Source organism: Nymphalis io, chromosome 16 (genome assembly GCF_905147045.1).
Source record: "Nymphalis io chromosome 16, ilAglIoxx1.1, whole genome shotgun sequence".
Taxonomy (NCBI): domain Eukaryota; kingdom Metazoa; phylum Arthropoda; class Insecta; order Lepidoptera; family Nymphalidae; genus Nymphalis; species Nymphalis io.
Window position 1 is genome coordinate 7,768,167 of NC_065903.1, and position 23,008 is coordinate 7,791,174.

A 23,008-nucleotide genomic window follows, 5' to 3' on the forward strand; every position below is an offset into this window, starting at 1 on the left:
GTACACTTGTATATATATGCTGATATGCCCGATATGCTGAACCGATACTGGTTGTTGTGGCATCGTAGGCGCAGTGTTAATGCGCGAAAGTGAGCGACGCACTATCAATAGTCTGCTCGTCACTCGCCCTACTTACTTGTCGGCTGTCGCGATGTCGCATTTACTATATTTCAATTGTATATATACTAACATTGCTTTAATAACGTTTTCTAGTTGCTTGTCCTTATTATTTTTATACATACACAAGGTATCTACATAATGTATAATGTATGCGGTGATTTAGATTCGAACGTAATTTTTCATCAAATCAAACAATTGATTAACTCGTGTAAACAAAAAATAAGTTAAATTACTTTTTTTTATTATTGAACACACAAAGTTATTATTACAATTATACAAACATTTAAAGTAACAACACAAGTGCTAACATTTTCGTTGAACTTACTATTGAAATTGCTTGTGTTATGGGGTTACTAATGTACCTATTATCGGACCGAGTTCACAGTTAACATTATTTAAAACGAGTCCTTGTAATGTTCCAACGGTACATATGTCATTATCACAAGTGTAAACACAGAGTTCTTGATAAAAAGTAACATATTTGCACTATTTCCCATAGTTGACAGCAATTAGAACAGTGTTTGCGAGTACGGGTATGGTATGAACGGAGGTGGTGGAGGGGAGAGGAGGGGGCGGTGACACGTGTGGCCCACATAGTGCGAGCCCATTGAGTGTTGCGGACGTGACGTCATCCTAGCTTCACGCACCTGCAACTGCGACGATTCTAGTGCCGCTGATGCAATTATCGATGCACTTTTTATTTTACACAAAATATGAAGTATACTGTTTACTATATAATAAGTTTCGTTTCTGGCTCAATTTTTTATTAACTTTAAGACTCACGTTCGAAACTTTACTACTACATCGGGTGACGTATTAATAACATACCGCAAGCGATCGGCGTCGATAAATTAGCAAAATAATTGTAACGGCGCCGCGACTCCCGCGCAACCGCCCCAACAAGGCCGGAGCGCTTATTCGGACCATTTGTGGTAACCACTGGCGCACTCCGAAGTCCACGCCTCGCCTAATTAGTACCCGGTCGTGGTGTGGGTGAGCCCGCATTGCTTTACTATATTGCGCGAGCCGCCTTCGTTACTTCTATATCAGTGAGCGACACTGGTAAATATACTCTGTAAACGATGCTTTACGTCGGTCGGATTTACTTATTGATAGATAAATGATCATCATTATTAGGACCATATTCAAATGTATGTTTGTTTAATGTTACAGAGAGGAGTGAGGTTGCCGTGGTAGCGGCTGAGTCAGCACCAAGCATGATGTCATATGGCATGCGGATAATTGGAGCGTCCCGGCGCACGTCACATCCCATTCCCGCCGCATACTTCACCCAATCGAGCGATGACAAATCCATTCATATTACCCACTCTATTGTGCGTTTATTGTGCTCTGTTTAGAATTAATTTATCCTACACTTTATTTGCCTTATTTGTATGTTATTGTATAATATAGTTACTATAAGTGCATTATATGAAATACGTGAATCTAGAAACGACGTAGCCTTTGAACACACGAAGAACCTGAAAAATCGAAGATAAAGAAGAAATAAGATTTACGAAACTGGTTTTCATAATGGTTTGACAGATTGTTCTATATTCTGAGATCATTGTGAAAGCTGATTTTGTTCCTAAATCGATTCAGTACTGTCAACGGATCAACGCAGCACGAATACTCGAAGATACCATGTCAAGTTATTTACAAAAAACTCAATATTACTTGTTTGTTAAATTTAAATGTTTAAACCTATTATATGTATGTAATAATAGTTAAACTAATTGAAGTTGCAGAGGGCACGATCAATTAGTTCGATTAATGTGTATTTTTAATGCTATTTTAATGATAAATGTTTATATATTATTAATTTATAATTATGTGTTTGTGTGTTGTTAATGTGTGTACCTACATTTCCTGTATTATATCTGTTATGACATTGTTTAATATATTTGATGTTATGATTTTCGGTATGAATATTATTTTTAACATTTTTGTCTCGTGAACTGTTATTTTTTTTTATGTTACAGCATGCATGTTCACTGTTGCGTTTATTTTATTACTTACAATGTTAATACATACTTTCTTTACAGGTGAAATATGGGTATGGCTAATTTTTAAAATGTATTGTTGCCTTTTTGAATGAACTACGTTTATATATTTTTTAATCTGATTTATGTTATTTTGTATTTCTAATAAAAGTATAATTTTTCTTACAGCATTAGCTACGTCATCGACAATGCATAAAAAAGACTTTAATTGGCATACACACTATACATTATAAAAAAAAGTTCTATAAACGAATAAACCTTACTAAGCAAAGATCAAATGAGTTTTTTTTCTGAGCGAGTGTCCTCTTTTTAAGATCCCGTAACTACTTTTTATTAACTGAATCCGTTCAAACGACTATATTTTTAATTATTTCTAAACTCTTAATGAAAAAGAGACAATTAAAAAAAACTTACGCACTTTTTTATACCTACCCGGTTTTTAATCACCTAACAATAGTATTACACAAACTAAACTTTTCTCACATAACTTTTTCTTGTAACATACCAACATATCTACTTGTATAAAATATTTACTTAATTTATAATAACTTTAATTATATTTTATAAGTCTATAACCTTCTAAACAGAAAATGTATTTCTTGTTTACATTTAAAAATTGAAATATAAAATATATAACTGAATCATATTATTGTGGAATAAATTAAGAATTCTAAATGCTCCTTATAATAAACATATAACCAACAAATCAACAATTATACTGTAATGAAATCTAGATATTAATTGTTTTATTATTTTATTATACATACTTACTATACTTAATCGAGAAATAATAATTTATATATATAAATACAGATATATGTATAATAGGTAACCGAAAGTACCTACCCACATTACATTGCATAATTAGTTTAAATTTGTGAAATAATGAATAAATACGAAACATTATTTTATAATTATAATAATAATAATATCCTGGGACATTTTTCACACACGGCCATCTGATCCCAAATTTAGCTTGTACAGAGCTTGTACTATGGAAACGAGACAACTAATATGTAGTATATACTATTTTTCTTTTGTAAATACATACTTATATAGATAAATACTCAGACTCAGGACAAACAGACATGTTCATGCACACAAATATCTGTCCTGGATGGGAATTGAACCCACAACCGTCGACGTGAAAGGCAAGCATCCGCCAACCACGCCAACCGGCTCGTCAAAATTAATAATATCTATTAATAATTAGATGTCTCGACATAATATCAAATATAAACAATGAAAAAAATATTATTTCTCGATCAAGTTACATATTTATTCGTCAATTTTTGATAGCAATAATTATTTTGTCCTGTGCGTGCATATGCGGCACCGTCATGCGTGTCGTTGGCCATCGGTACACTAGACTAACGAGGCAGTTAAAATAAGTACCTATAAATCCATAAATGGAGAGATACAATTACCACCCTCCTTTTTGCTTAACCATAGTCGGTTAAAACTATCTAAGAATAATCTGACTATAATAAATTATTGTTCTCCAGACAGATTTCGGCCACGGCGGCCAATCTCAAGAGAGATTAGCCAACTACGCAGAAGATATTATAGTGTGCGCACAAACACAAATGCACTCTCTATTCCCTAACTCTCATAATCCGATGGGACGGCAATCCGACACGACCGGAAAGAGTTCAGGCGCAGGACCATCGGCTTTACGTGCTTTCCGAGGCACGGGAGTGTACACACTTCCAACTTCCAGACTCCGGGCTGATACTGAGAATTTTCTGACAGAAAATCCCAATAACTTTTTATAAGCCCGACCTCGGAATTGAATCCAGGACCTCCGGGTCTGCGACCTTACATCAAGCCACTAGACCAACGAGGCAGTCAATCTGACTATATATATGTATGTATAACAAATTACGTGCGACTATACATCTGATACTGATAGCAATGTCTAGGCTTGAAAGTTAGATGACTGTTATCATCTCTCTTATCAAGTAATTTTCTAAAATGAAATAATCTAGTAGTAAGCATGTAGGCTCTTTTTAGAAACACTTTGGAATATACACTGCTTAATATTAAAGGTACACCTTTTTTTCGCTGGAAAAACGCTTTACGCGTTTCCCCCACGGAAACAGTGGAGGGGTATGTGGGGCTCGCCGGTGTCCAAGGCGTCAAGTGAGCCCCGAACATCGGAATACCCACCAAAAAATCAGCGGTACCCTTTCCATCTTAGCGAGGGGCGCCACAGGATAGCTTTCGCATGCTACAGTGACGCTCTGACGAATTAAAGGTAAACCTGCCACTGTGTAGGTTGCCACAAATATGCAGATTCTGAAGAAAAGAACCAGCTAGAAAATTAGTAGCTACTTTTTTATAGATTACACTCACATTATCTAACCATCATCATCATCATCATTACCCTTTTCGCGTCCACTGCTGGCCATAGTTCTCTCCAATGGCACGCCACTGAGCTGGATTTTCAGCTCTTAATCTCCAACCGCTGCCAGCCACCTTGCGTATATCGTCACTCCACCTAGCTGGAGGGCGTCCTACGCTACGTTTGCCAAGGCGTGGTCTCCACTCCAGAACGCGTCTACTCCAACGGTCGTCGGTTCTGCGACATATGTGTCCAGCTCAATGCCACTTCAGCTTACTAATCCTTTGGGCTATGTCGATAACCTTGGTTCTCTGTCAGATCACCACATTTGGGATTCGATCCTTCAGAGAAACTCCGAGCATAGCCGTCTCCATAGCTCGCTAAGCGACCTTAAAATGGTGGACCAAACGCACTGTCAGTGTCCACGTCTCGGCTCCGTAAGTCATAACCGGTAAGACGCACTCGTTGAAGACTTTTGTCTTCAAGCATTGCGGTATTCGTGACGAAAAGACTTGACCGAGTTTTCTATACGCTGCCCAGCCCAGCTGTACTCTTCTTCGTGCTTCCCACTCGAAGTTGTTTCGACCCAACTGCAAAGTTTGCCCAAGGTACACATACTCCTGAACAACTTCGAGAGGAACTCCGTTAAGAGCTATTGGTTCCGGACTGACGTGTTCGTTGAACATTATCTTGGTTTTTTCAAAGTTCATCCGGAGACCAATTCGAGCAGAAGAATCAGCCAGGCTGCTCAGCATATATTGCATGTCCTGCACGGTTTCTGTCACGATGACGATATCGTCTGCAAATCTCAAGTGCGAAAGGTACTCACCGTTTATGTTTATGCCCCGCCCTTCCGCCCAGTGCAGCGACTTGAACATATCCTCTAATGCATTAGTGAACAATTTCGGTGAAATGACATCCCCTTCTCTCAGTCTTCGATGTAAGAGTATAGGGTCAAACTGCTGATTCTGTACTTTGACGGTCATAACAGCAGCGTCATGCAGGCTTTTCAGCACTTGGATGTATCGCCAATCGATTTGGCACCGTTGTAACGACTCCAGAACAGACCAGGTCTAGAGTCAAAAGCCTTCTCATAGTCCACAAATGCTAAGCACAGGGGCTGATTATACTCTTCGGTCTTCTGTATAATCTGCCGCACTGTGTAAATGTGGTCTATGGTTCCGTACCCTCTTTGAAATCCGGCCTGTTCCGGGGGCTGAAACTCGTCAAGTCTGCGTGCTAGACGATCCGTGATGACCCTAGAAAACAGCTTATAGACATGGCTCAAGAGGGAAATAGGTCTGTAGTTCTTCAAAAAGGTTTTGTCTCCCTTTTTGAAGAACATTACGACAACACTCTTGTTTCATGCCTTTGGAGTTCTCTCCGAGAATATGAGCTGCGCTAGTAAAGGATTTCCAGCTGCCTTTATTAGCTCCGTCGTAATTCCATCTTCCCCGTGGGCTTTTCCATTTTTAAGCTGCCCCAAAGCCATCACGATTTCGTCTTGGCTTACTTCTGGCAATTCTTCTGTGAAGGGGGCTAAAGTGGCTCTAGGATCCCTAGGGTCGAGTTGAGGACGAGGCGCTACTAATGTATATAATTTAATTTTTAATTTTTTTTATCTAGTGTCCTACAAAGTGCAGTCTAAAAATAAAATATTATCCTTCCTTTAATATCATTATATTAACGTCCGCGCGCTATCAAAATGTAGTCAAAGTAAATCGAAAGTGACAGAAATCAAGTGAAAGAGCGTTAGCGAAGAAGTTCTGAATAATGACTTTTCGACTCTGGCAAAGACGAAATGGTAATTATGGTTTAAGCAGATTTGTCTATAGCCTATAATTCCAATCGAAAGATTATTCAAGATGTCGACGAATGATACGGCGTCAATTCAATGTCAAAGTATTTTTTTGTCTTTACTTTCCTTGTGGTTGGAATAGGCTATATGTAAGTTTGTTAGAATTTTTGTTAACATGACACATACAAGTTTCCTACACCGCCGAGGGCTACAGATGAATTATAAACAAAAATTTAGTACATGAATATCAGTGACAAGCACCATCAGTGACCATGGGTTAAAATCCATGGAATTTACAGGGCCATCTCAAAGCATCGAAGATGACTTTTGTTTTTTCTCAAAAAATCATATTTAAAAAATTTCGCCACTTTTTTGCATTATTCTTGATTTTATTTATATTTCGATTAATATTTAAAAAAAAACTATGCCGACGACAGCAAAGTAGACACCGGCCGCGCTAATATTTTTCAGGAACACTTCTATGAGAATCGAAACAAACTTGTGACTGAAATCGTGTCTTTATTAACCAAAGTCTCGGTTTGAGGCCAACTAAACTTGGTAACACTCAACCCCAATAAGACTCAAGTTTGCGCGTTACTACTTATTTTAGTACTTTTTGTACTATATATATATATATATATATATATATTTTTACAAGCTGCAAAAAAGAAGTTTACTACTTAAATACAGACAAAATTTGTCTATTAAAAAAATGTTGAAATATTTATTTTCTATATATACATACGTTTATCACTGACATCAGACGTCTTAAGGTGTTGACAGTTGACTTGACAGTCTGTTTTAAAACAGTTTGAGGTTATTAATGTGTAAGATGCGAAGCAAGTAAACCCAAAAAGCAAAACCAACAAAAAGGTGTTGATTCATATTCTGTTATTATAGAAACGTTTTAGATAATTCTTCTGCAGCAACATGGAGTTGGGTGAATTTGATGCTGCTCTTGGTGGACCCGAACAGTTGCCACATTCAGCAAATAGTTTGAAATTTGCTGCTTCTAGAAGTGTAGAAATAGCTGCTATGACTGAAAGTATCCTTAGGCCAAGTAAAACGAAACTCATATTCCAAAGTTTACCGGTACACATGCGCCGAAGGGTGATGAGCCACAATTGCAAACGTTTACCTAGACGATTACGAGAGAGTCATTTAGAACAACTTAAAAAGAGTGGAATATCTCCACAACAAAAGCGAAAGCCTTCTCGAAAACATAGACGGAGGAAAACTAATTTACTAGAAGAATATAATAGGCGGCAAAGAAGAAATGTTTGGTTAGAAACTCATATCTGGCATGCTAAAAGGTTTCATATGGTAGAACGTTGGGGTCATCGCTTAGCTTACAGACCATGTGATAAAGCATTCAGAGCCTGCTATCGTGCTAGCTCTGCCCACTGTCTTATGCAAGACATATCATACTACACTTCTTTTCAAATTAAAGGACCTGTTGACATCATCAAAGACTTGTTCAGTAATATCACAGACAATAGTTGTGGGCTTGGTGTTTGTGCAAAAGCATATGTAAATGGATATAGAGAAGGCATAATTAATTTATATAAACCTAATTCTTACCCATATGAATTTATTGGTCAAGTTGATTTTTTATGGATATCTTCTGAAAATAGCCATAAAGAAATGTGGTTATTTGTACATCCATCTCAAGCAAAAATGGTAGAGAAAGTTCTAACTGACTTTGTGAGTAAATCAAGTACCGATCTGTCAAAACCAGATACAGAAGAAAATTTGGCTGTAAAACGAAGAAAAATATCAACAAAATACTCGGATGTTAAAATTAAAACATTATCTGGTTTCAATAGAATTCGCTTGACTGGACCCAAAAGTCATGCAGTATTGGTTCAAACACTTAAATGTGTAGAAAACATGGAAAATGTAGAATCTAATGATTGGGTTCAGTATTTATTGAAGAAAAAAGTTAATTTATTACTAAAAGAGAAAAAAGAATATTGGGACAAAATCTCTTCTCTGACTTCACCATCTCAACTATCTCCAAGATTAATAATTGGTTTAGTTATAAAAGACCCTCGATGGAGTCGCCCAAGTAAGAGGACAAAAGCTAATAACAACTATGTTACAAGTATTGATGAGGAAACATTAATTAGTGTGCCTCCATACTTATCCTCATCTCCATTGTGGGACACATCCATATGTGATATTATAAAAGATAAAAAAATTACTAATGCCAAATTTATTGAACATGTAACTAAAACACATTTTGTCCCAGGAGAAATCAATGAAGATGATCCAACACTACAATGTATACCTATTGTTTTGATACAAAGACCTGGATCACAAAATCCAGAACACAAAAAAATTGGTACTTAATTTGCTTCTTATAAATCCTTACAAATCATTTCTTAAAATGTAAAAATATTATAATTTATCACATTTTAGGATATGGCAGTGGGTGGGATATCATTATACCTCCTGGATATGGTCTTCCATTTTGGCTAACTTTTATAATGTTTGGAGCAAGGTCAGGTGGATTGAGAGAAACAGAAAACTTAGCATTTGAAATGGGTCAGTGCTATTTGCCGCCAGACTCAGAAGCAGGAAGATTAGAAGAAATAAGAATTGAATCTGATTTAAGAGAAAAATATTTTAAAAGACCACCAAGTAAAAGAGTTAATTTTGTTAAGCTTGCAGTTCCTTGTCCATTTTTATGCCCATGGAAAATATTACTTAAAGATTGGGGCAACAATGTTGAGGACAAAATGTTTGTTCTGCGTGATAAAAAAATGTTAAATACATTACAGGTGATTTATGTTTTGTACAATTATTCTTTATTGCTTGCACATTGGCTATTGTCGCATATGCTTGTGCAATTGTTTTAGCTGTATTATATACTTTAAATAACTTTTATAGCATATAATTTACCTAACACCACAATACACAAGAAAATATTTGTTACTTACTGAATACACAGCGATTCTCTACCAGAATTTTTTGGGTATAAACAATCATTCTAGTAAATATTTCAGTCTTAATGGAATTTTAAATCAAGTTCTAATAATCGTTTGTTGTGTGCAAACAACATTTTATATCTAAAAACAAACTGAAGACATACATAAGTTACATATTAATTTAGGGGTTCACTACTAGAAAACATCAAATGTATATAAATGACATAATTATTTGTTGTCATACATGATCAAAAATTGATGACACCATCTTTGATTTAAATAAACGTATAACCTTTAAATAAACATATAACCACATTTTGTACATTAGCAATTATGTAATATAGCCACTATATATTTTTTTCAGGATTGCATAAACAAAAAAATGAAGCCACCTAAAATTGAAAACTCTGATGCTTGTTTAGTGCCTGTTTACATACAAATGCTAGGAAGAGGAAATTTAACCAAATATGCAACAATTTGCTTACCACTTATAAAAGACATCACTGCAAATCAAGAATTAATGGAACCCCACCATGAAGATCCTAATACAAAATTAAGAAAACAGAAACGGATAGAACATAAGAAATTACTTAAGCAAAGGAGAAGAATGCGTATTAAATTGAGAAAAAAACAAATTGTAGTAAGTAGGTTTGTTATTTTAATTCTAAGAAACTCAAATGCATACTGAGTCTCAGCAAGTAAATTCATAATTTTCAAACATCTTACTATAAAAAACGTGTAATTATAAAATTTCAATTATTAAAATATATGAATATGTAAACAATGACAATGCTTGTGGGTTTATTTTCGGAGGGACTTTAAATTTCTATTATTTTAAAAAGGTACTGTTACTTTACAAAAGAAAACTGGTAAGAATTAATCTAAAAGTACAAATAAAATAAGAATTTCGTTCACAAGCGATGCTAGTAAAACAAGTTGTTTTGATTGGTTTATAAAATACAGCATGAGTTACTGTGAAAGGAAGGTTTATGTATATATTGTTTTGATGTACTAGTTTATAACTTTTACTTTATTTTTCAGATAAATAAAAAAACTAAGAAGGGTAAAAAAAAAGAACCATCTGAATATGTTAAAATTATGAGGCAATTGTGGCTTCCTTCGAATACAGAATCCGTTCGCAACAAGGGTATTAGAGAAGTCATGGGATATGTGACTCATGGAGCTTTTAGTTTTTCTGAAGCTAAAATTTGTGGAATTGGATATATAGCATATAATGCAATTAATAAACTTGACAATCAATTTTTAAACAAAATTCTTGTAAGATGCACAACTTCAAGAAAGTACAGGCTAGCTAATATTCATATCATAAAATCACCTTAAGTTTTAGGTTGGTTTGGAGTAAAACTAACCTCATACTTAAGGTTATTTTATTACACATTAAGAATGCTGGATCTTATCTATCCAGAAAATCAAGTATCATCGGACAATTAAATCAAACTTAATTTTTATACTATTAAAGTATGTAGTCAACAAAATTAAATTACATTTCTTTACAAAATACTTTTTTATTTTAGCTCACCAATGTCAAAATTTTTAGATTCATAAACCGAAGGCCTAGGTTTAGTAGTCACTTTGTATGAGGATAACTAACACCCAATTTACAAATACTTACGGTCGATATTAAAATAAAGATGATTTTAATATTCATACACATGAATTAATCATAAAAAATTCAATATTACTTAAGCTAATTTACTTTCAAGCTTCAAATACAACATTCAAATGCTGCGATCTGCCAGTATAACACTTTTATTGCTGCAGTTTGATTTGCAAGCAAAAACAGTTAACAATATATAGGTCTTGTTTTTATTTTCTCAAAACCCTGGTACACACTAGTAGTATTTCAACTACTATCTGCGAGTTCTGCTATACCAGCGTTTCTCGTACTCCTATATCTTCGACCTCTTCCTAGCGATTGCATCCTCGACAGCTTTCAATTGTTTTAAGAGTTCTTCTCTTCTGGAAACAGATTTTTTCGACGACGCTGCCCCACTCAGGGGTGAAGTTGCTCCTCTCTTCTTAGCTACTATTTCTAAATAAAAAACAACATATTAATATATTATGTTTACAAGGTTTCACATCAAGAATGTGAAGTAAATAATACCTTTATCACTTGAGACTTCCTTTTTACTAGTGACAGCTGAAACAGCGGTTACTAAGCCCGTATTTGACTTTGCATTTAGCCTGTAAATATATAAAATGTCAAAAATCTGTTTATACATTTTATTAGAAAAATACCTCATTTTTCGCTTTCATTTAATCAATGTCGTAGCACCCTTATGAAGCATACCTCGGCCTAGCGGCAGCATTAAGTAGACGCGCATGTCGAGCCCGTCGTGCGCCGGAACTGCCTGATGAAGACGACGAACGCGACTCGCTCTCAGATTCGCTGGATGAAGATGATGATTCTGAAAAATATAAAAGAATTTTTATGATATTTCTTCGATTAATCTTAATCATAGTGAGATACCAATAACAATTATTTGGCATAAAAAATGAAATAAATTTTCATCAACTCTATATAATCTGTTTTGTAATGATAATTTTACCTGAACCAGATGATGACGACCTGGAATATTTTTTTCTATTCCTATTGCGACTTGCAGGTTTATTTCGACCATAGGAATCCATTTCCTCCTGCAATTGGATAAAAAGAAATATGTTTAAATTTATATTACATGCTAGCTTCAATTTCTTTAGTTTTCGTGACTATTTCGTTTTTTTTTTATATTATAGGTAGACGGACAAGCAAATGGGCCAACTGATGGTACGTGGTCACCAACGCCCATAGACATTGGCATTGTAAGAAATGTTAACTATCGCTTACATCGCTAATGCGCCACCAACCTTGGGAACTAAAATTTTAAGTCCCTTGTGTATGTAATTACAGGAATTACACTGGCACACTCAGCCTTCAAACTGGAACACAACAATACCAAGTACTGCTGTTTTGCGGTAGAATATCTGATGAGTGGGTGGTACCTATCCAGACGAGCTTGCACAAAGCCCTAGCACCAGTAATTTTAAACAAATTACAACTTTTTAGAAACAAAGTTATTATTTTATCTGTTATAATATCTACATCACATAAAAATTAAACTGTTGTTTCTATTTATACTATCCATTTCAATTAAATTTATTTGACTATCAAATTGCACTACAATTTTCAAGCTTGTCAACTGTTGCTGTGTTTCCTAAAACATGTGCTGTTTCCCAAAAAGGTAATTACTACGATATTTATACACTTTACTACTAGATAAGTATGGCCACTTTCGATGTCACATTAATTTCATATTACAACTTTACTTTCACACAAGAGACAATTGTTTTTTCACGAAATGCGGCTCACGCCTGTAAGTGTGTAAGATCAAAACGCGCTGCGCCGCGCTCTTAAAGTGACATTTTAGCATCTCTTTAGTTTGTATAAGGGTCGTTTTCTTTCCAGCGGGCGGGCGCGCTCACCTTGTGGCGGTGCGGCACGGGCGGCGGCGGGTTGGCGGCGAGCTGGCGCGCGGCGGCGGGCGAGGGCGCGCGGCGGCGCGGCGCGGGCGGGTTCATGGCCGTGGCTCGGGCCGACGCCAGCCGTCGCTCGCGAACTATCATCGATGGCGACAGCCTGGACACAGATATAGTTTCAAATAGTTAGGACTACAGCATATTCATTATTACGAGAGTCATTTATTAATAAACAGAACCAAATTCAATCAGAATATGTATACATATAACTAGTAATTTTATCTAATCTATAAAATAATGTTATTTATTGATTGAACCGAAAAATATAAAAATACATTTAAAAATGATTTACAATGAGTATTAAATATATATGAGTGTTTTCATATTCAATAAATTAGATAAACATGCAAGTTATATATATATCATATTATTCACCTTTGTCGTGAAGATGACGATGCTCTTCTTTTACGCCTGGCCCCAGGCTGGCTGCCTGAACTACGCGAGCTGGAATTTGAAGAGCTGTGGGCTCAAAAGGAAGCCAGGGCGGGTAGGTGGAGAAACACACACACGTGCAAACAAACAGGTGGGTACGGAGACACGCATATTCGTAGTCGCGTACACACACACAATTATATCGCATACACGCACATTCACAACCAGCAGCAAATTCCAGTGAGTTTCATGCAGAGGTAAACGAAGTAATGAGAATCGTAAGTGAAGTCCAAAACACCACGACATTAGTTATGAAAGCATAACCCAGCCGGGAAAATAGTGGGGAGGAAGCGGATAAAAATAATATAATTAATATATTTTTTTATTTTAATAATATTGTCTGTTAGTTGGTTACTGTATAAACAACAGGTGTAATGATTATAATATTTATGCTTTTATTCTCTTTAATATTATTATTTCAGAAAATAATTTATTATATTAATATAATTCAACTGTGTTTGTATAGTAATAAAGTCTCTTCTATTTTAATACAACTTCCTTACTTTACTTTTCACTACACAAAACAGTGCTAAAAGTGCACTATCACTGATACAAGTCTCATCTTAATATTAAGTCTACTAAGTTTTCATAACCTCAAAGCACATACCTGGACGACGAGTAGGAGTCCTCAGAAGAAGGAGGTCTTCTTTTCCTGGCTGCGGGTTCGGCGCGCATCCAAGGATCGGCCCACTCGTCTCCGCGTCCGTCGCGCCCCTCTCGACCCTCTCTGCCCTCTCGTCCTTCCCGCCCCTCCCGACTGCGAACTTCTCGCCCTTCTCGAACTTCACGGCCTTCCCGACGCTCTATTTCAGCGCGTTGCACTATGACTTCGCGAGACGAACGGACTCGTCGCTATAGCGAAATTAAATACCAAGTCCAATTACGTTAGTGTTTTTGATTTTGCAAATCGTAATCAGCGATATACATGTATTGTATATGATACCTTGTGGTACGGCAATTCTTCAGGAGCAGGCATGTGTTCGTCGTAGTACGGTGGACGCTCAAAAGGACGTTCACGATCGAAACCACGTTCACGCTCGTAGTATCGTTCGCGCTCGTCCACAGGCGGACGAGGGAACCGACCGCCACGATACATCATGCCGTATTGCCTTTGAATAAAATTAATTTTACAATAACCTCATAAGTATTACTATAATAAATGAAAGTGGAAAAATGTGGAAGTCCCGAGATCGCAATTTACCGAAAAGCTCTAACATTTGAAAAAGTCATCTAGTCCCTGAAATGTACATCATCAGGCAAACAGAATTTAATTTTACATAATTTGAATTTAATTTTGTAAAATTGTTAAAATTGGATAATCAAATAGATAAAACGATTGATATTTCATTCATAATTAATGTGACAAGCGAGAAATGTGACAGGTCCTCAGACACCGAGACAGACACCAAAATAATTCAAATTAAATATTTATTAATAATTGGTAATGAGGAAGATGTAAATTAAAAAAAATATATTTTTTTATTAAAATAATCTTTAACAGGTGTGAAAAAATTATGATTATAACATATAAACTTTTTTTTAAGCAAATCAATTTGACGCTCTCGTATAATTTCTGCTCGCTCGGTGACGTCACTTCGCCCATTCGTTATTGCGGGCGACTCTTTTGCGATGCGCGCGGTGATAATTTCGGTTTTTTTTTTATCCCTCTTTGTGATTTGACGCCCTAACTACATTCTTTCCCTTATAATAATATTAGAGCGATTATAAAATAAGAGCAGTATTTTCACGTAAACTATCAAATAATCTACCGAAAGTCGGATTCTTTCACAAATCATGCTAAATATATTAGTGAACTTATTATTATTGTTAATTTTAATATTTTGTTAATGCAGATTGATTATAACTGTGATCGGCAAAGTCCGTATTCTTCATGTCGATACTAGAGCTTTCCGCTTTCGATAAATGATAACATCGATATAGAATATAATATACAATTCCTACATTTTAATTTTACGTGCACAGTTCGAGGCGCGATAGTTACGATACAGAGCCACGGCATATTATTGTAAATTTGTTTCCGATCAAAGTGCAAATAAAATTAACAATCTCGAATGTGAATGATGCAAACATACTATGGCTTTGGTCACATAGCGATGTGAGGAGCCTACTTTTAAGCAAATAAACTGTTACTGGAAGAAACCTTTTTTATGTAAAACAAGCAAACAGGGGGCAAACAAGGAGGAAGCTCTCCTGATGGAAAGTGATTACCACGGCCCAAGGACACCTGCATGACCGAAGTGCTCGCAAATGCATTGTCGGCCTTAAAGGAATGCGTAGGCTTAGGTTTTTCTTGAAGATTTCTATGTCATAACGGTTTGGAAAAGTCGCCGGGTAATATGGTTCCGCTTTGCGGGGTAGGATTTAGAAGTCATCGCGCTAACTTGTGTCGTATTGGGGTTGAGTTGTACCCAATTTGGTTGGCCTCAATCTCAGGCTTTGGTTAAAAAACACTTGTTATTTCAGACACAAGTTTATACTGATCGACGTGTTCCCGACAAATGTTAGCGCGGCCGGTATATAACGCGTCTACAGTGCTGTTGTCTGCCAACATTGAATTATGCTAATTTGCACATGTCATTAAAATGCAGAAGAAGCAGAATAGGTGATAACACGCATCCTTGTGGAACACTAGAATTGACGATTTTTAATGCACCGTCGACAACGACCTTGATCTGGTAAAACTGGCGATCCAGTTGCATTATTTCCTGGGAAGCCCATAAACGAAAGCTTCGAAACAAGCGCTTTATGCCATACTCAATCAAAGGCTATTTCTATGTCCAGACTAGCCACTAATTTTGTTGTAGTTGAGCCATTGGTCAGGTAAACTAGAAGATCACCGATGGTGGCTTTCGTTTAATTCTATACTGTAACATGGCGATTCAAAAGTGCCCTTATTAGCCTATTTGAATGAAGAATTTTTTGATTTCATTTGTATCATATTTACTATTTTATATATTATATATAGTACCTATAACTAGCCTGTAAAAATTAAATGTTTAAACGACAATTTTTTTCTACTAAGGTACTCACATTAATATGCTCATCACGAAAACATCTACTTGTTTTTTTTGGTAATATATATGAAAAAAGTAATTTTTTTGAATTATATTTGTTGAATTAGTGTGCTATGGTACTGTATAATAAATATATAAAAGTTTTTTTTTATATTAACCAAAATATAAATAAAATCAAGAATAACGCGAAAATACTGGCGAATTTGTATGGGCGAGCGAGCGACGTTGGGTGATGTGACGTCACGCGTCGATCGGTCGCTCCAGAAAAGAATTTAAGAACTCGCAACGTAAACAAAAAAATTAAACGAAAAAAATATTTAGACGAAAGGCAAACGTAAATTTGAATGAAAACAATGGTAGAAGTACTGTGTTCCAATCAAGAGTGTTTGACAGCTACCTGTAGACGTCGGGGTCGCGGGGCGCGGGCGGCAGGTCGCGCGGCGGCGACGCGCCCACGGCGGCGGCCGCGTACGCCAGCTCGGCGTCCGGGTCGTGCACCACGCCGCCCACGGACAAGTGCAGCTTCTTCTCCTCGAAGTCCATGTCTTGTTCCTTGCGCTTGTTCGCTATTCGGAGCATCTGATTTATAGAACAATACAATTATAGAATCATATAAGTTACATGTTTACGACAACCATATCACTAATATTAAACATAATACAGCTCGTATTATGTTCTTTAATTCACTCATGTCCTATTTAAATTACTAATATTAGACTGCATTGTTTTTAGAAGAATTTACATAAAAACATAATCATGCCACAGTGAGAGTTATACTCAAATTGACTCAATATTATTATTAGGGTGGGTGCGGTGAGAGGTACCTCCTTGGCGGTGCGCAGGCCGCGCTCCCAGGCGGACTCGGGCGGCGCGGCGTCGCGCGGCGCGGGGAAGGCGGCGCCGGCCGGCACGCCGCGGATCACCTCGAACATGTTGTAGTTGCCCTTGTCCGTTACGCCTGGGTGTAGGAATCTGCAATGCATCATTTTATTTTATGTGGGTAGGCAGAGTGGCGTGTAGTTGTACTGGCTAACTTAAGAGTTCAAACTGGAACACAAAAATACTAAGAATTGCTGTTTGGCGGTAGAATATGTGATGAATGATTGGTACCTACCCACGCGGGCTTGAACAAAGACCTACCACCAAATAAATACAACATGTAGTATAATCACATTAATAAAATGAATAGTTACATTTATATAAAAAAGGTTAGTTCATTTATATAAAAATTACTGGGAAGAACGAGTTCCCACAAGCACCTGCAGCTGACGCCCCAGGTGCAGGCTCCCCTCGAGAAGAACCTACAGACCGGCCTTGGCTCGTTCTCCTCGGGTCGCCGCTCTGCCTCGTCGGACACCTCGCCCTCTTCGAGGGAGGAACCTCGCGACCGCCGAACGGCTTTCACTTCCTCTGAGAATGCATTATTAATTTAATGTTAGCCTAGTTTTGTAGTTTTTTTATATTATAAGTAGGCGGACGAGCATATGGCCCATAGACTTTGGCATTGTAAGAAATGTTAACTATCGCTTATATCGCCGTTGCGCCACCAACCTTGGGACCTAAGATGTTATGTCCCTTGTGCCTATAATTACACTGGCGCACTCACCCTTAACACGGAACACAACAATACCAAGTACTGAGAATATCTGATGAGTGGGTTGAACCTACCCAGACGAGCTTGCACAAAGTCCTACCACCTTTAAATTACTTAATATTTTTATTTACAGTTTATTTATCAAACATTATGGATAATCGGAATCCTATTGTTTTATATCGAAAAGCGCATTTGCGGTACTTATTCAATACTTTTGAAACGTTACTGTTCAAACTAATAACAATGCAATTTTGTCCTTGTTACGGCTTTTTCTTACAGATTATAACATTCCCTATAATTTTCCCTATGTAATGTTTTCATTACTGATTTAATTTTACCTATGGATATAACTTTTAGATTCGAGATTTAACTCTTCCCTGTCCATTTAGTTATCCTCTATAGTTTGATGAGTAATTCTACAGCCTGCCTCGCCTGACAATTACAACCTTGAATCTGAACGTCGGAGCCTAGCTTCCTCTGCGTCTAGGGTGCGATTTACTACCAACAGTACTTGTCCTTGCTTGTACTATTAAATCAAACTGCACACTGTTGGTAAACTCAATATTTAATTAAAGCAAAGAAATGTATTGTACAAATAAAGAAAGAAAACTGTTGCGTGATCTAGGATTGGGTACAATGCCATCTACTGGTGGGAAGCGCAAAACAAAAAAAATAGTATTACTTATTATAATTTTGACTTGAGCGAAACTATACCGCGATTCAAGAGTATACTAGCGCCATCTATTTTTTTTTTTTTTTTTTTCGCCGGGAGGACAAATGACTCTACTCCACCTGATGGTAAGTGGTAGTAGAGTCCAAACGCGACGACGGCCAGTACAGACGGGAAAAACGTTCTGCACTAGCCGCCTTCGCCTTGCCGGCCCGCAAGATGCCTCTTCACGCCTTTTATTAAATTTAACTTTAATTTAATAAATATGTAATTCATTAACTTGTTGTGAATTTATCATTCTTTTTTTATTTATTACTTTATTTAATTTATACTTAATTGAAATATGAAGCATCCACTTTGAGATGAAGAGTGCAATGGTCTATCTGACATAGCATTCCATCTGGCAACCACAGCACTGTCTGTCTGGCCCCGATTCTATTTGTTATTATCTTTTATTATTTATATGGTTGCTCTTTTACTTATAATGGACAAGGCACTACGACCTGGCAAACATCTAGTACTTCACCTTCACCAATTTCTATATTTTTCTTCATAATTATATAAATCGATCGATTTATACACCACATTGGACGCACATTCACTTTTAAATCTTTTTTTATAGACATGGTACAATTTCAATATTGAAAGCCTAATTTTCCACATTGATCTAATGGTAACGTAAAAGGCTGCTAATCTAGAGGTTTAGTTCAAATTTGTTTTTTTTTTCAAAACCGAATATCATGCTTGATGTTTCTCTAAAAGTATTGGACAGATTACCGTACCATACTCCTGCACTCAACAGTGCCATTTTATATTTTTAGAGGTACATACTTGCCCACTATAACAAGACACTTCTGCGCAATTGGTTAGCCCTGGAGACTGACCGCCATAACAGAAATTTTGTCAGCACTTAGTTAAGTCTGTTATAGTGAATAGGTGTTGTTAGCAACTATACATTATCTTTTTGAACATTAAAAATATGATTAATAAAATAATCTTAAAACGAAACTAAAATATAATTGATTGATTGACTGGGTCCAGATGGGTCCAAAAAATCTAATTTAACTGTATGAAGTTCAGGCAAGTAGAGAAGCTAAGTAACATTGATATATATTTTCTTACTTATTTCTCTGGTATATGGTATGGTATGCTATATTCTTCTGGCACCTCATAAAAGTATAATCATATTTAATTATAGAAAATACCTTCACCATATAAAGAAACTTAATAGTTTTAAACATAATTATATTTCTTGAGAAGAGAAAAATTGCAAAAAGATTTTTCGTCAGATTATATTAATTTCATCACTTCAAGTAAATAGTGTGGTATCTATTTTACCAACATGTTAATGCAATTTAACAACTTAGACCAACTTAGCCTTACCTTTCTCTCTGGGTTGTGCTTCTATGTCTCCATTTGACTGATCTCTAGTTTTTGCAGGTTCAATACATTCACCCTCTTCTGCCTCAAAATCTAATTGTTCTTCAGCATCTTCAGTATTACTTATTTTTTCCTGTGGCACCTCATAAAATTATAATCAGATTTAATTATAGAAAATATGCCAAGCATATAAAGCAAAGTTTTATATATATTGATAAAAGAGAGCTCTTACTTTTTCCACTTTGTAGACTCCTTTCCCACTATCTGACTTGGGAGATGATTGGGAACTTGTGCCTTCATTACCGTTGACAACTTCTTTTCTCTTCTCAGGTGATGGAAGTTTTGATTTAGTCTATAAAATAAAAAACAAATGCAATTTCAATAAAAATTTTAAGTATAGGATTTTTTTTAATTCTGTGTAAACATTTCAACTCAATTTATTAATTTAGGTGTTTGAAATTAAAATGTTTTAAAATATACATCTACAAATTTGCATATAATAACAATTTTTAGAAGAGAAGAATCAAGTGGCTCTCAAGAATTGAAAGAAGAATTCAAGATTTTAATGAAAATGAAAAAATGCTTGTCTTGATTTTTAATCAATTTATAAAGATATGTTTTTTTAATTAATTGGTATTCGATCAGTTATTTTTTAAATTGATTTTATCGTGGTACACCTCATGAATCTTCATAAGAAACATGTATAATCATGTTCATTGAAAAAATGTTTTAATGATATCCTCTACAAGTCTTACCTTTGTTTCTTTTTCTGTATCATCTGGTCCTATTGAATCGACATCAGAAACATCTGACAGGTCTTCATGACTTATATTGTGATCTTTATCTTGTTTGTCGCTTGTTACAGACTTGCTTCTTGACTTTCCATCTTCTTGATCTGATTCCATTTCACCTACATAATTTTTTAAACTTTATTTAAAAAAAAAAACAATTGACAATTATATGTTTGCAAATAATTAAATTCAGGCTAAATAGCAACTGTACATTTCTTTTGTACTTTAAAAATAACAGATGTTTGATAAATAAGCTTCAAATTAAACTGAAATATAATCGATTGATTGACTGGGTCCATATGAGTCCAAAAAATGTAATCTAACTTTATGAAGTTCAGGCAAGTAAAGGAGCTAAGTAACATTGAATTATATTTTCTTACTTATTTCTCTGGTATATGGTATGGTATGGTATATTCTTCTGGCACCTCATAAAAGTATAATCAGATTTAATTATAGAAAATACCCCCAGCATATGAATAACCTTAATAGTTTTATACATATTTATAATATTTCTTGAGAAGAGAAAAATTGCAAAAAGATTTTTCGTCAGATTATATTAATTTCATCACTTCAAGTAAATAGTGTGGTATTAATTTACAAATATGTTAATGAAATTTAACAATTTTTCTTATTTTACTTGAAATAACTTGTAAAAGATATCAATCTCACTTATGAAACTAAAATCTAAACCTTAATAGAATATATAGGCAGGGAGGATATGGCAGAAATATGTTCATTTTTAGAATAAAAAAAAATTACCATCTGATATAGCTTCAGTAACGGGATCCTTAGAATTAGTTCTTTTGTTATATGTAGTAGAACTCCTGCTTGATTGACTTGACTCTGACCTACTCCTGTTTCGAGGTGCAGCAACCATTTTTTGCTCAGCCTTTGTGTGTCTTCTCCATTTTTCTTTTGGACTCCATTCTTTTTTCTTAATTGGGGATCTGGGAGGGGATGACCGAGATGATACTCTGTCTGGTGATGGACTTGAAGTAGGAGAATGCGGCTCTACATTTCTGGAAGGTGGTGAAGTGGCCTGAGATGCAGAATCAGGAGACATAGGTTCTGATCTGTTTGTAGGTGTAACAGGTCTAGACTTAACAGAGCTACCAGGGCTCTGAGGTGTTTTTGGACCCTCCCCAGCAAACGGAGGGGCTGATGAATAATGCTCATGTTGTTCTGGAGAACCAATGTTTGAAGCAACATCACTAGGTGATTTTGGTGGATCTGGAGACTTAGGGCCCAATGGTGAAGCTGGCAATGAATTTTCTGGTGAATTTATATCTGAATGTGCACCACTCAAGTTATCTGGTGAATGTGGTTGTTTACCCATAGATGCAGATCTCTGAGATAGTTGTGAATGACTCTCTGGTGAAGGAGAATGTGGTCCATTAGACCTAGGTGAGGTAGGAAAATGGGGCGGGGACTTTGGGTCTTTTTTAGAACTTTCTGATGATGAACTTCTACGACTTCTGGAACTGGAACTACTACTGCTTGATGATGATTGTACGTCTCTGGTAGCATCTCGAGAATCTTCTGAATCCATTTCTGAAAATAGATGTTAATATTCTATGGAATTATTAGGGAGTTAAAAAGCCCATCCCAATAAGCTTTTTACTGTTGTTAGATTATTATGCTCAAAAAATGCCAATTCAATGTTTAACAATAATAAATTGATTAACATATTCTAGATACACAATAAAATACAGCAAAAATATATATTAAAAAAGTTAAAATATACTGCTCGCTGAAAAACAATATAAATAATAAGACGCTCATGTTTTTTATAACGTAATTTAATATTTAAATCCTATCTGCTGTTTTAAGAAAAGAAAAATTAAACAGCCCTTAATTATTCTCAAATAGTTATATTACGAATTCTATTCCCTGAGTTTCACTATTCTTGATAAGAAAAAATTGGTTTGTTAGAACTACGTTCTGATGTATATTGAAGACACGTCCAGCCTTACCTTCAAGATGACGCCTCGACGCCAGAATTGGTAGCACTTTATAACACTTTTCATTTTGTTAAGACTTTTCAACTTTATATTCACAACACAACTAAACTTGGGTCTGTCACATACTTGTGAACTTGAATAAACTTTTAACTTTCTATTAAACGATATAACCGACGGAAACTTAGTAAAATCAACACTACTTCAACATGGCTGTGATACAGGAGGAAATATATAATATGAACATAATAAATAATCACTTTTCATAAGTTCCGTAGGGTTAATATACGCCCTTACCTTAACTGAGATGAATAAGACGGTAAATTCTTGAAGTATTTAAAAAGATACAATAAAATAATCTTCAATTTGCGCCGCAACAAGCCCTTTCATCGCATCGCAGAAATTAAATTCATGAT

General features: G+C 35.7%; 2 protein-coding genes across 6 annotated transcripts; one reads left to right on the plus strand and one right to left on the minus strand.

The window, feature by feature from the left end:
* The first annotated feature begins 7,032 nt into the window (after nucleotides 1-7,032).
* Nucleotides 7,033-10,586, plus strand: LOC126774175 (ribonucleases P/MRP protein subunit POP1). Its single transcript, XM_050495573.1, has 4 exons — nucleotides 7,033-8,609; nucleotides 8,687-9,048; nucleotides 9,560-9,835; nucleotides 10,237-10,586. The coding sequence occupies exons 1-4, from the start codon at nucleotides 7,196-7,198 to the stop codon at nucleotides 10,534-10,536; spliced, it is 2,352 nt and encodes a 783-aa protein (XP_050351530.1). The 5' UTR covers nucleotides 7,033-7,195; the 3' UTR covers nucleotides 10,537-10,586.
* A 301-nt stretch (nucleotides 10,587-10,887) lies between these two features.
* Nucleotides 10,888-23,005, minus strand: LOC126774170 (zinc finger CCCH domain-containing protein 18). Of its 5 annotated transcripts, none has more exons than XM_050495557.1 (16): nucleotides 22,890-23,005; nucleotides 21,394-22,185; nucleotides 20,599-20,753; nucleotides 20,076-20,195; nucleotides 19,847-19,985; nucleotides 17,459-17,609; nucleotides 17,024-17,171; nucleotides 16,597-16,778; nucleotides 14,108-14,273; nucleotides 13,772-14,016; nucleotides 13,108-13,191; nucleotides 12,679-12,832; nucleotides 11,766-11,853; nucleotides 11,507-11,624; nucleotides 11,321-11,400; nucleotides 10,888-11,248 (listed from the first exon to the last, which is right to left on the minus strand). In XM_050495557.1, the coding sequence occupies exons 2-16, from the start codon at nucleotides 22,181-22,183 to the stop codon at nucleotides 11,106-11,108; spliced, it is 2,763 nt and encodes a 920-aa protein (XP_050351514.1). In that variant the 5' UTR covers nucleotides 22,184-22,185; nucleotides 22,890-23,005; the 3' UTR covers nucleotides 10,888-11,105. The 5 variants fall into 5 exon arrangements, with proteins under 5 accessions (XP_050351514.1, XP_050351515.1, XP_050351516.1 ...); XM_050495558.1 differs by having other exon boundaries at nucleotides 19,847-19,976; nucleotides 22,608-22,983; XM_050495559.1 differs by having other exon boundaries at nucleotides 13,108-13,176; nucleotides 22,608-22,982.
* Nucleotides 23,006-23,008: the final 3 nt, after the last annotated feature.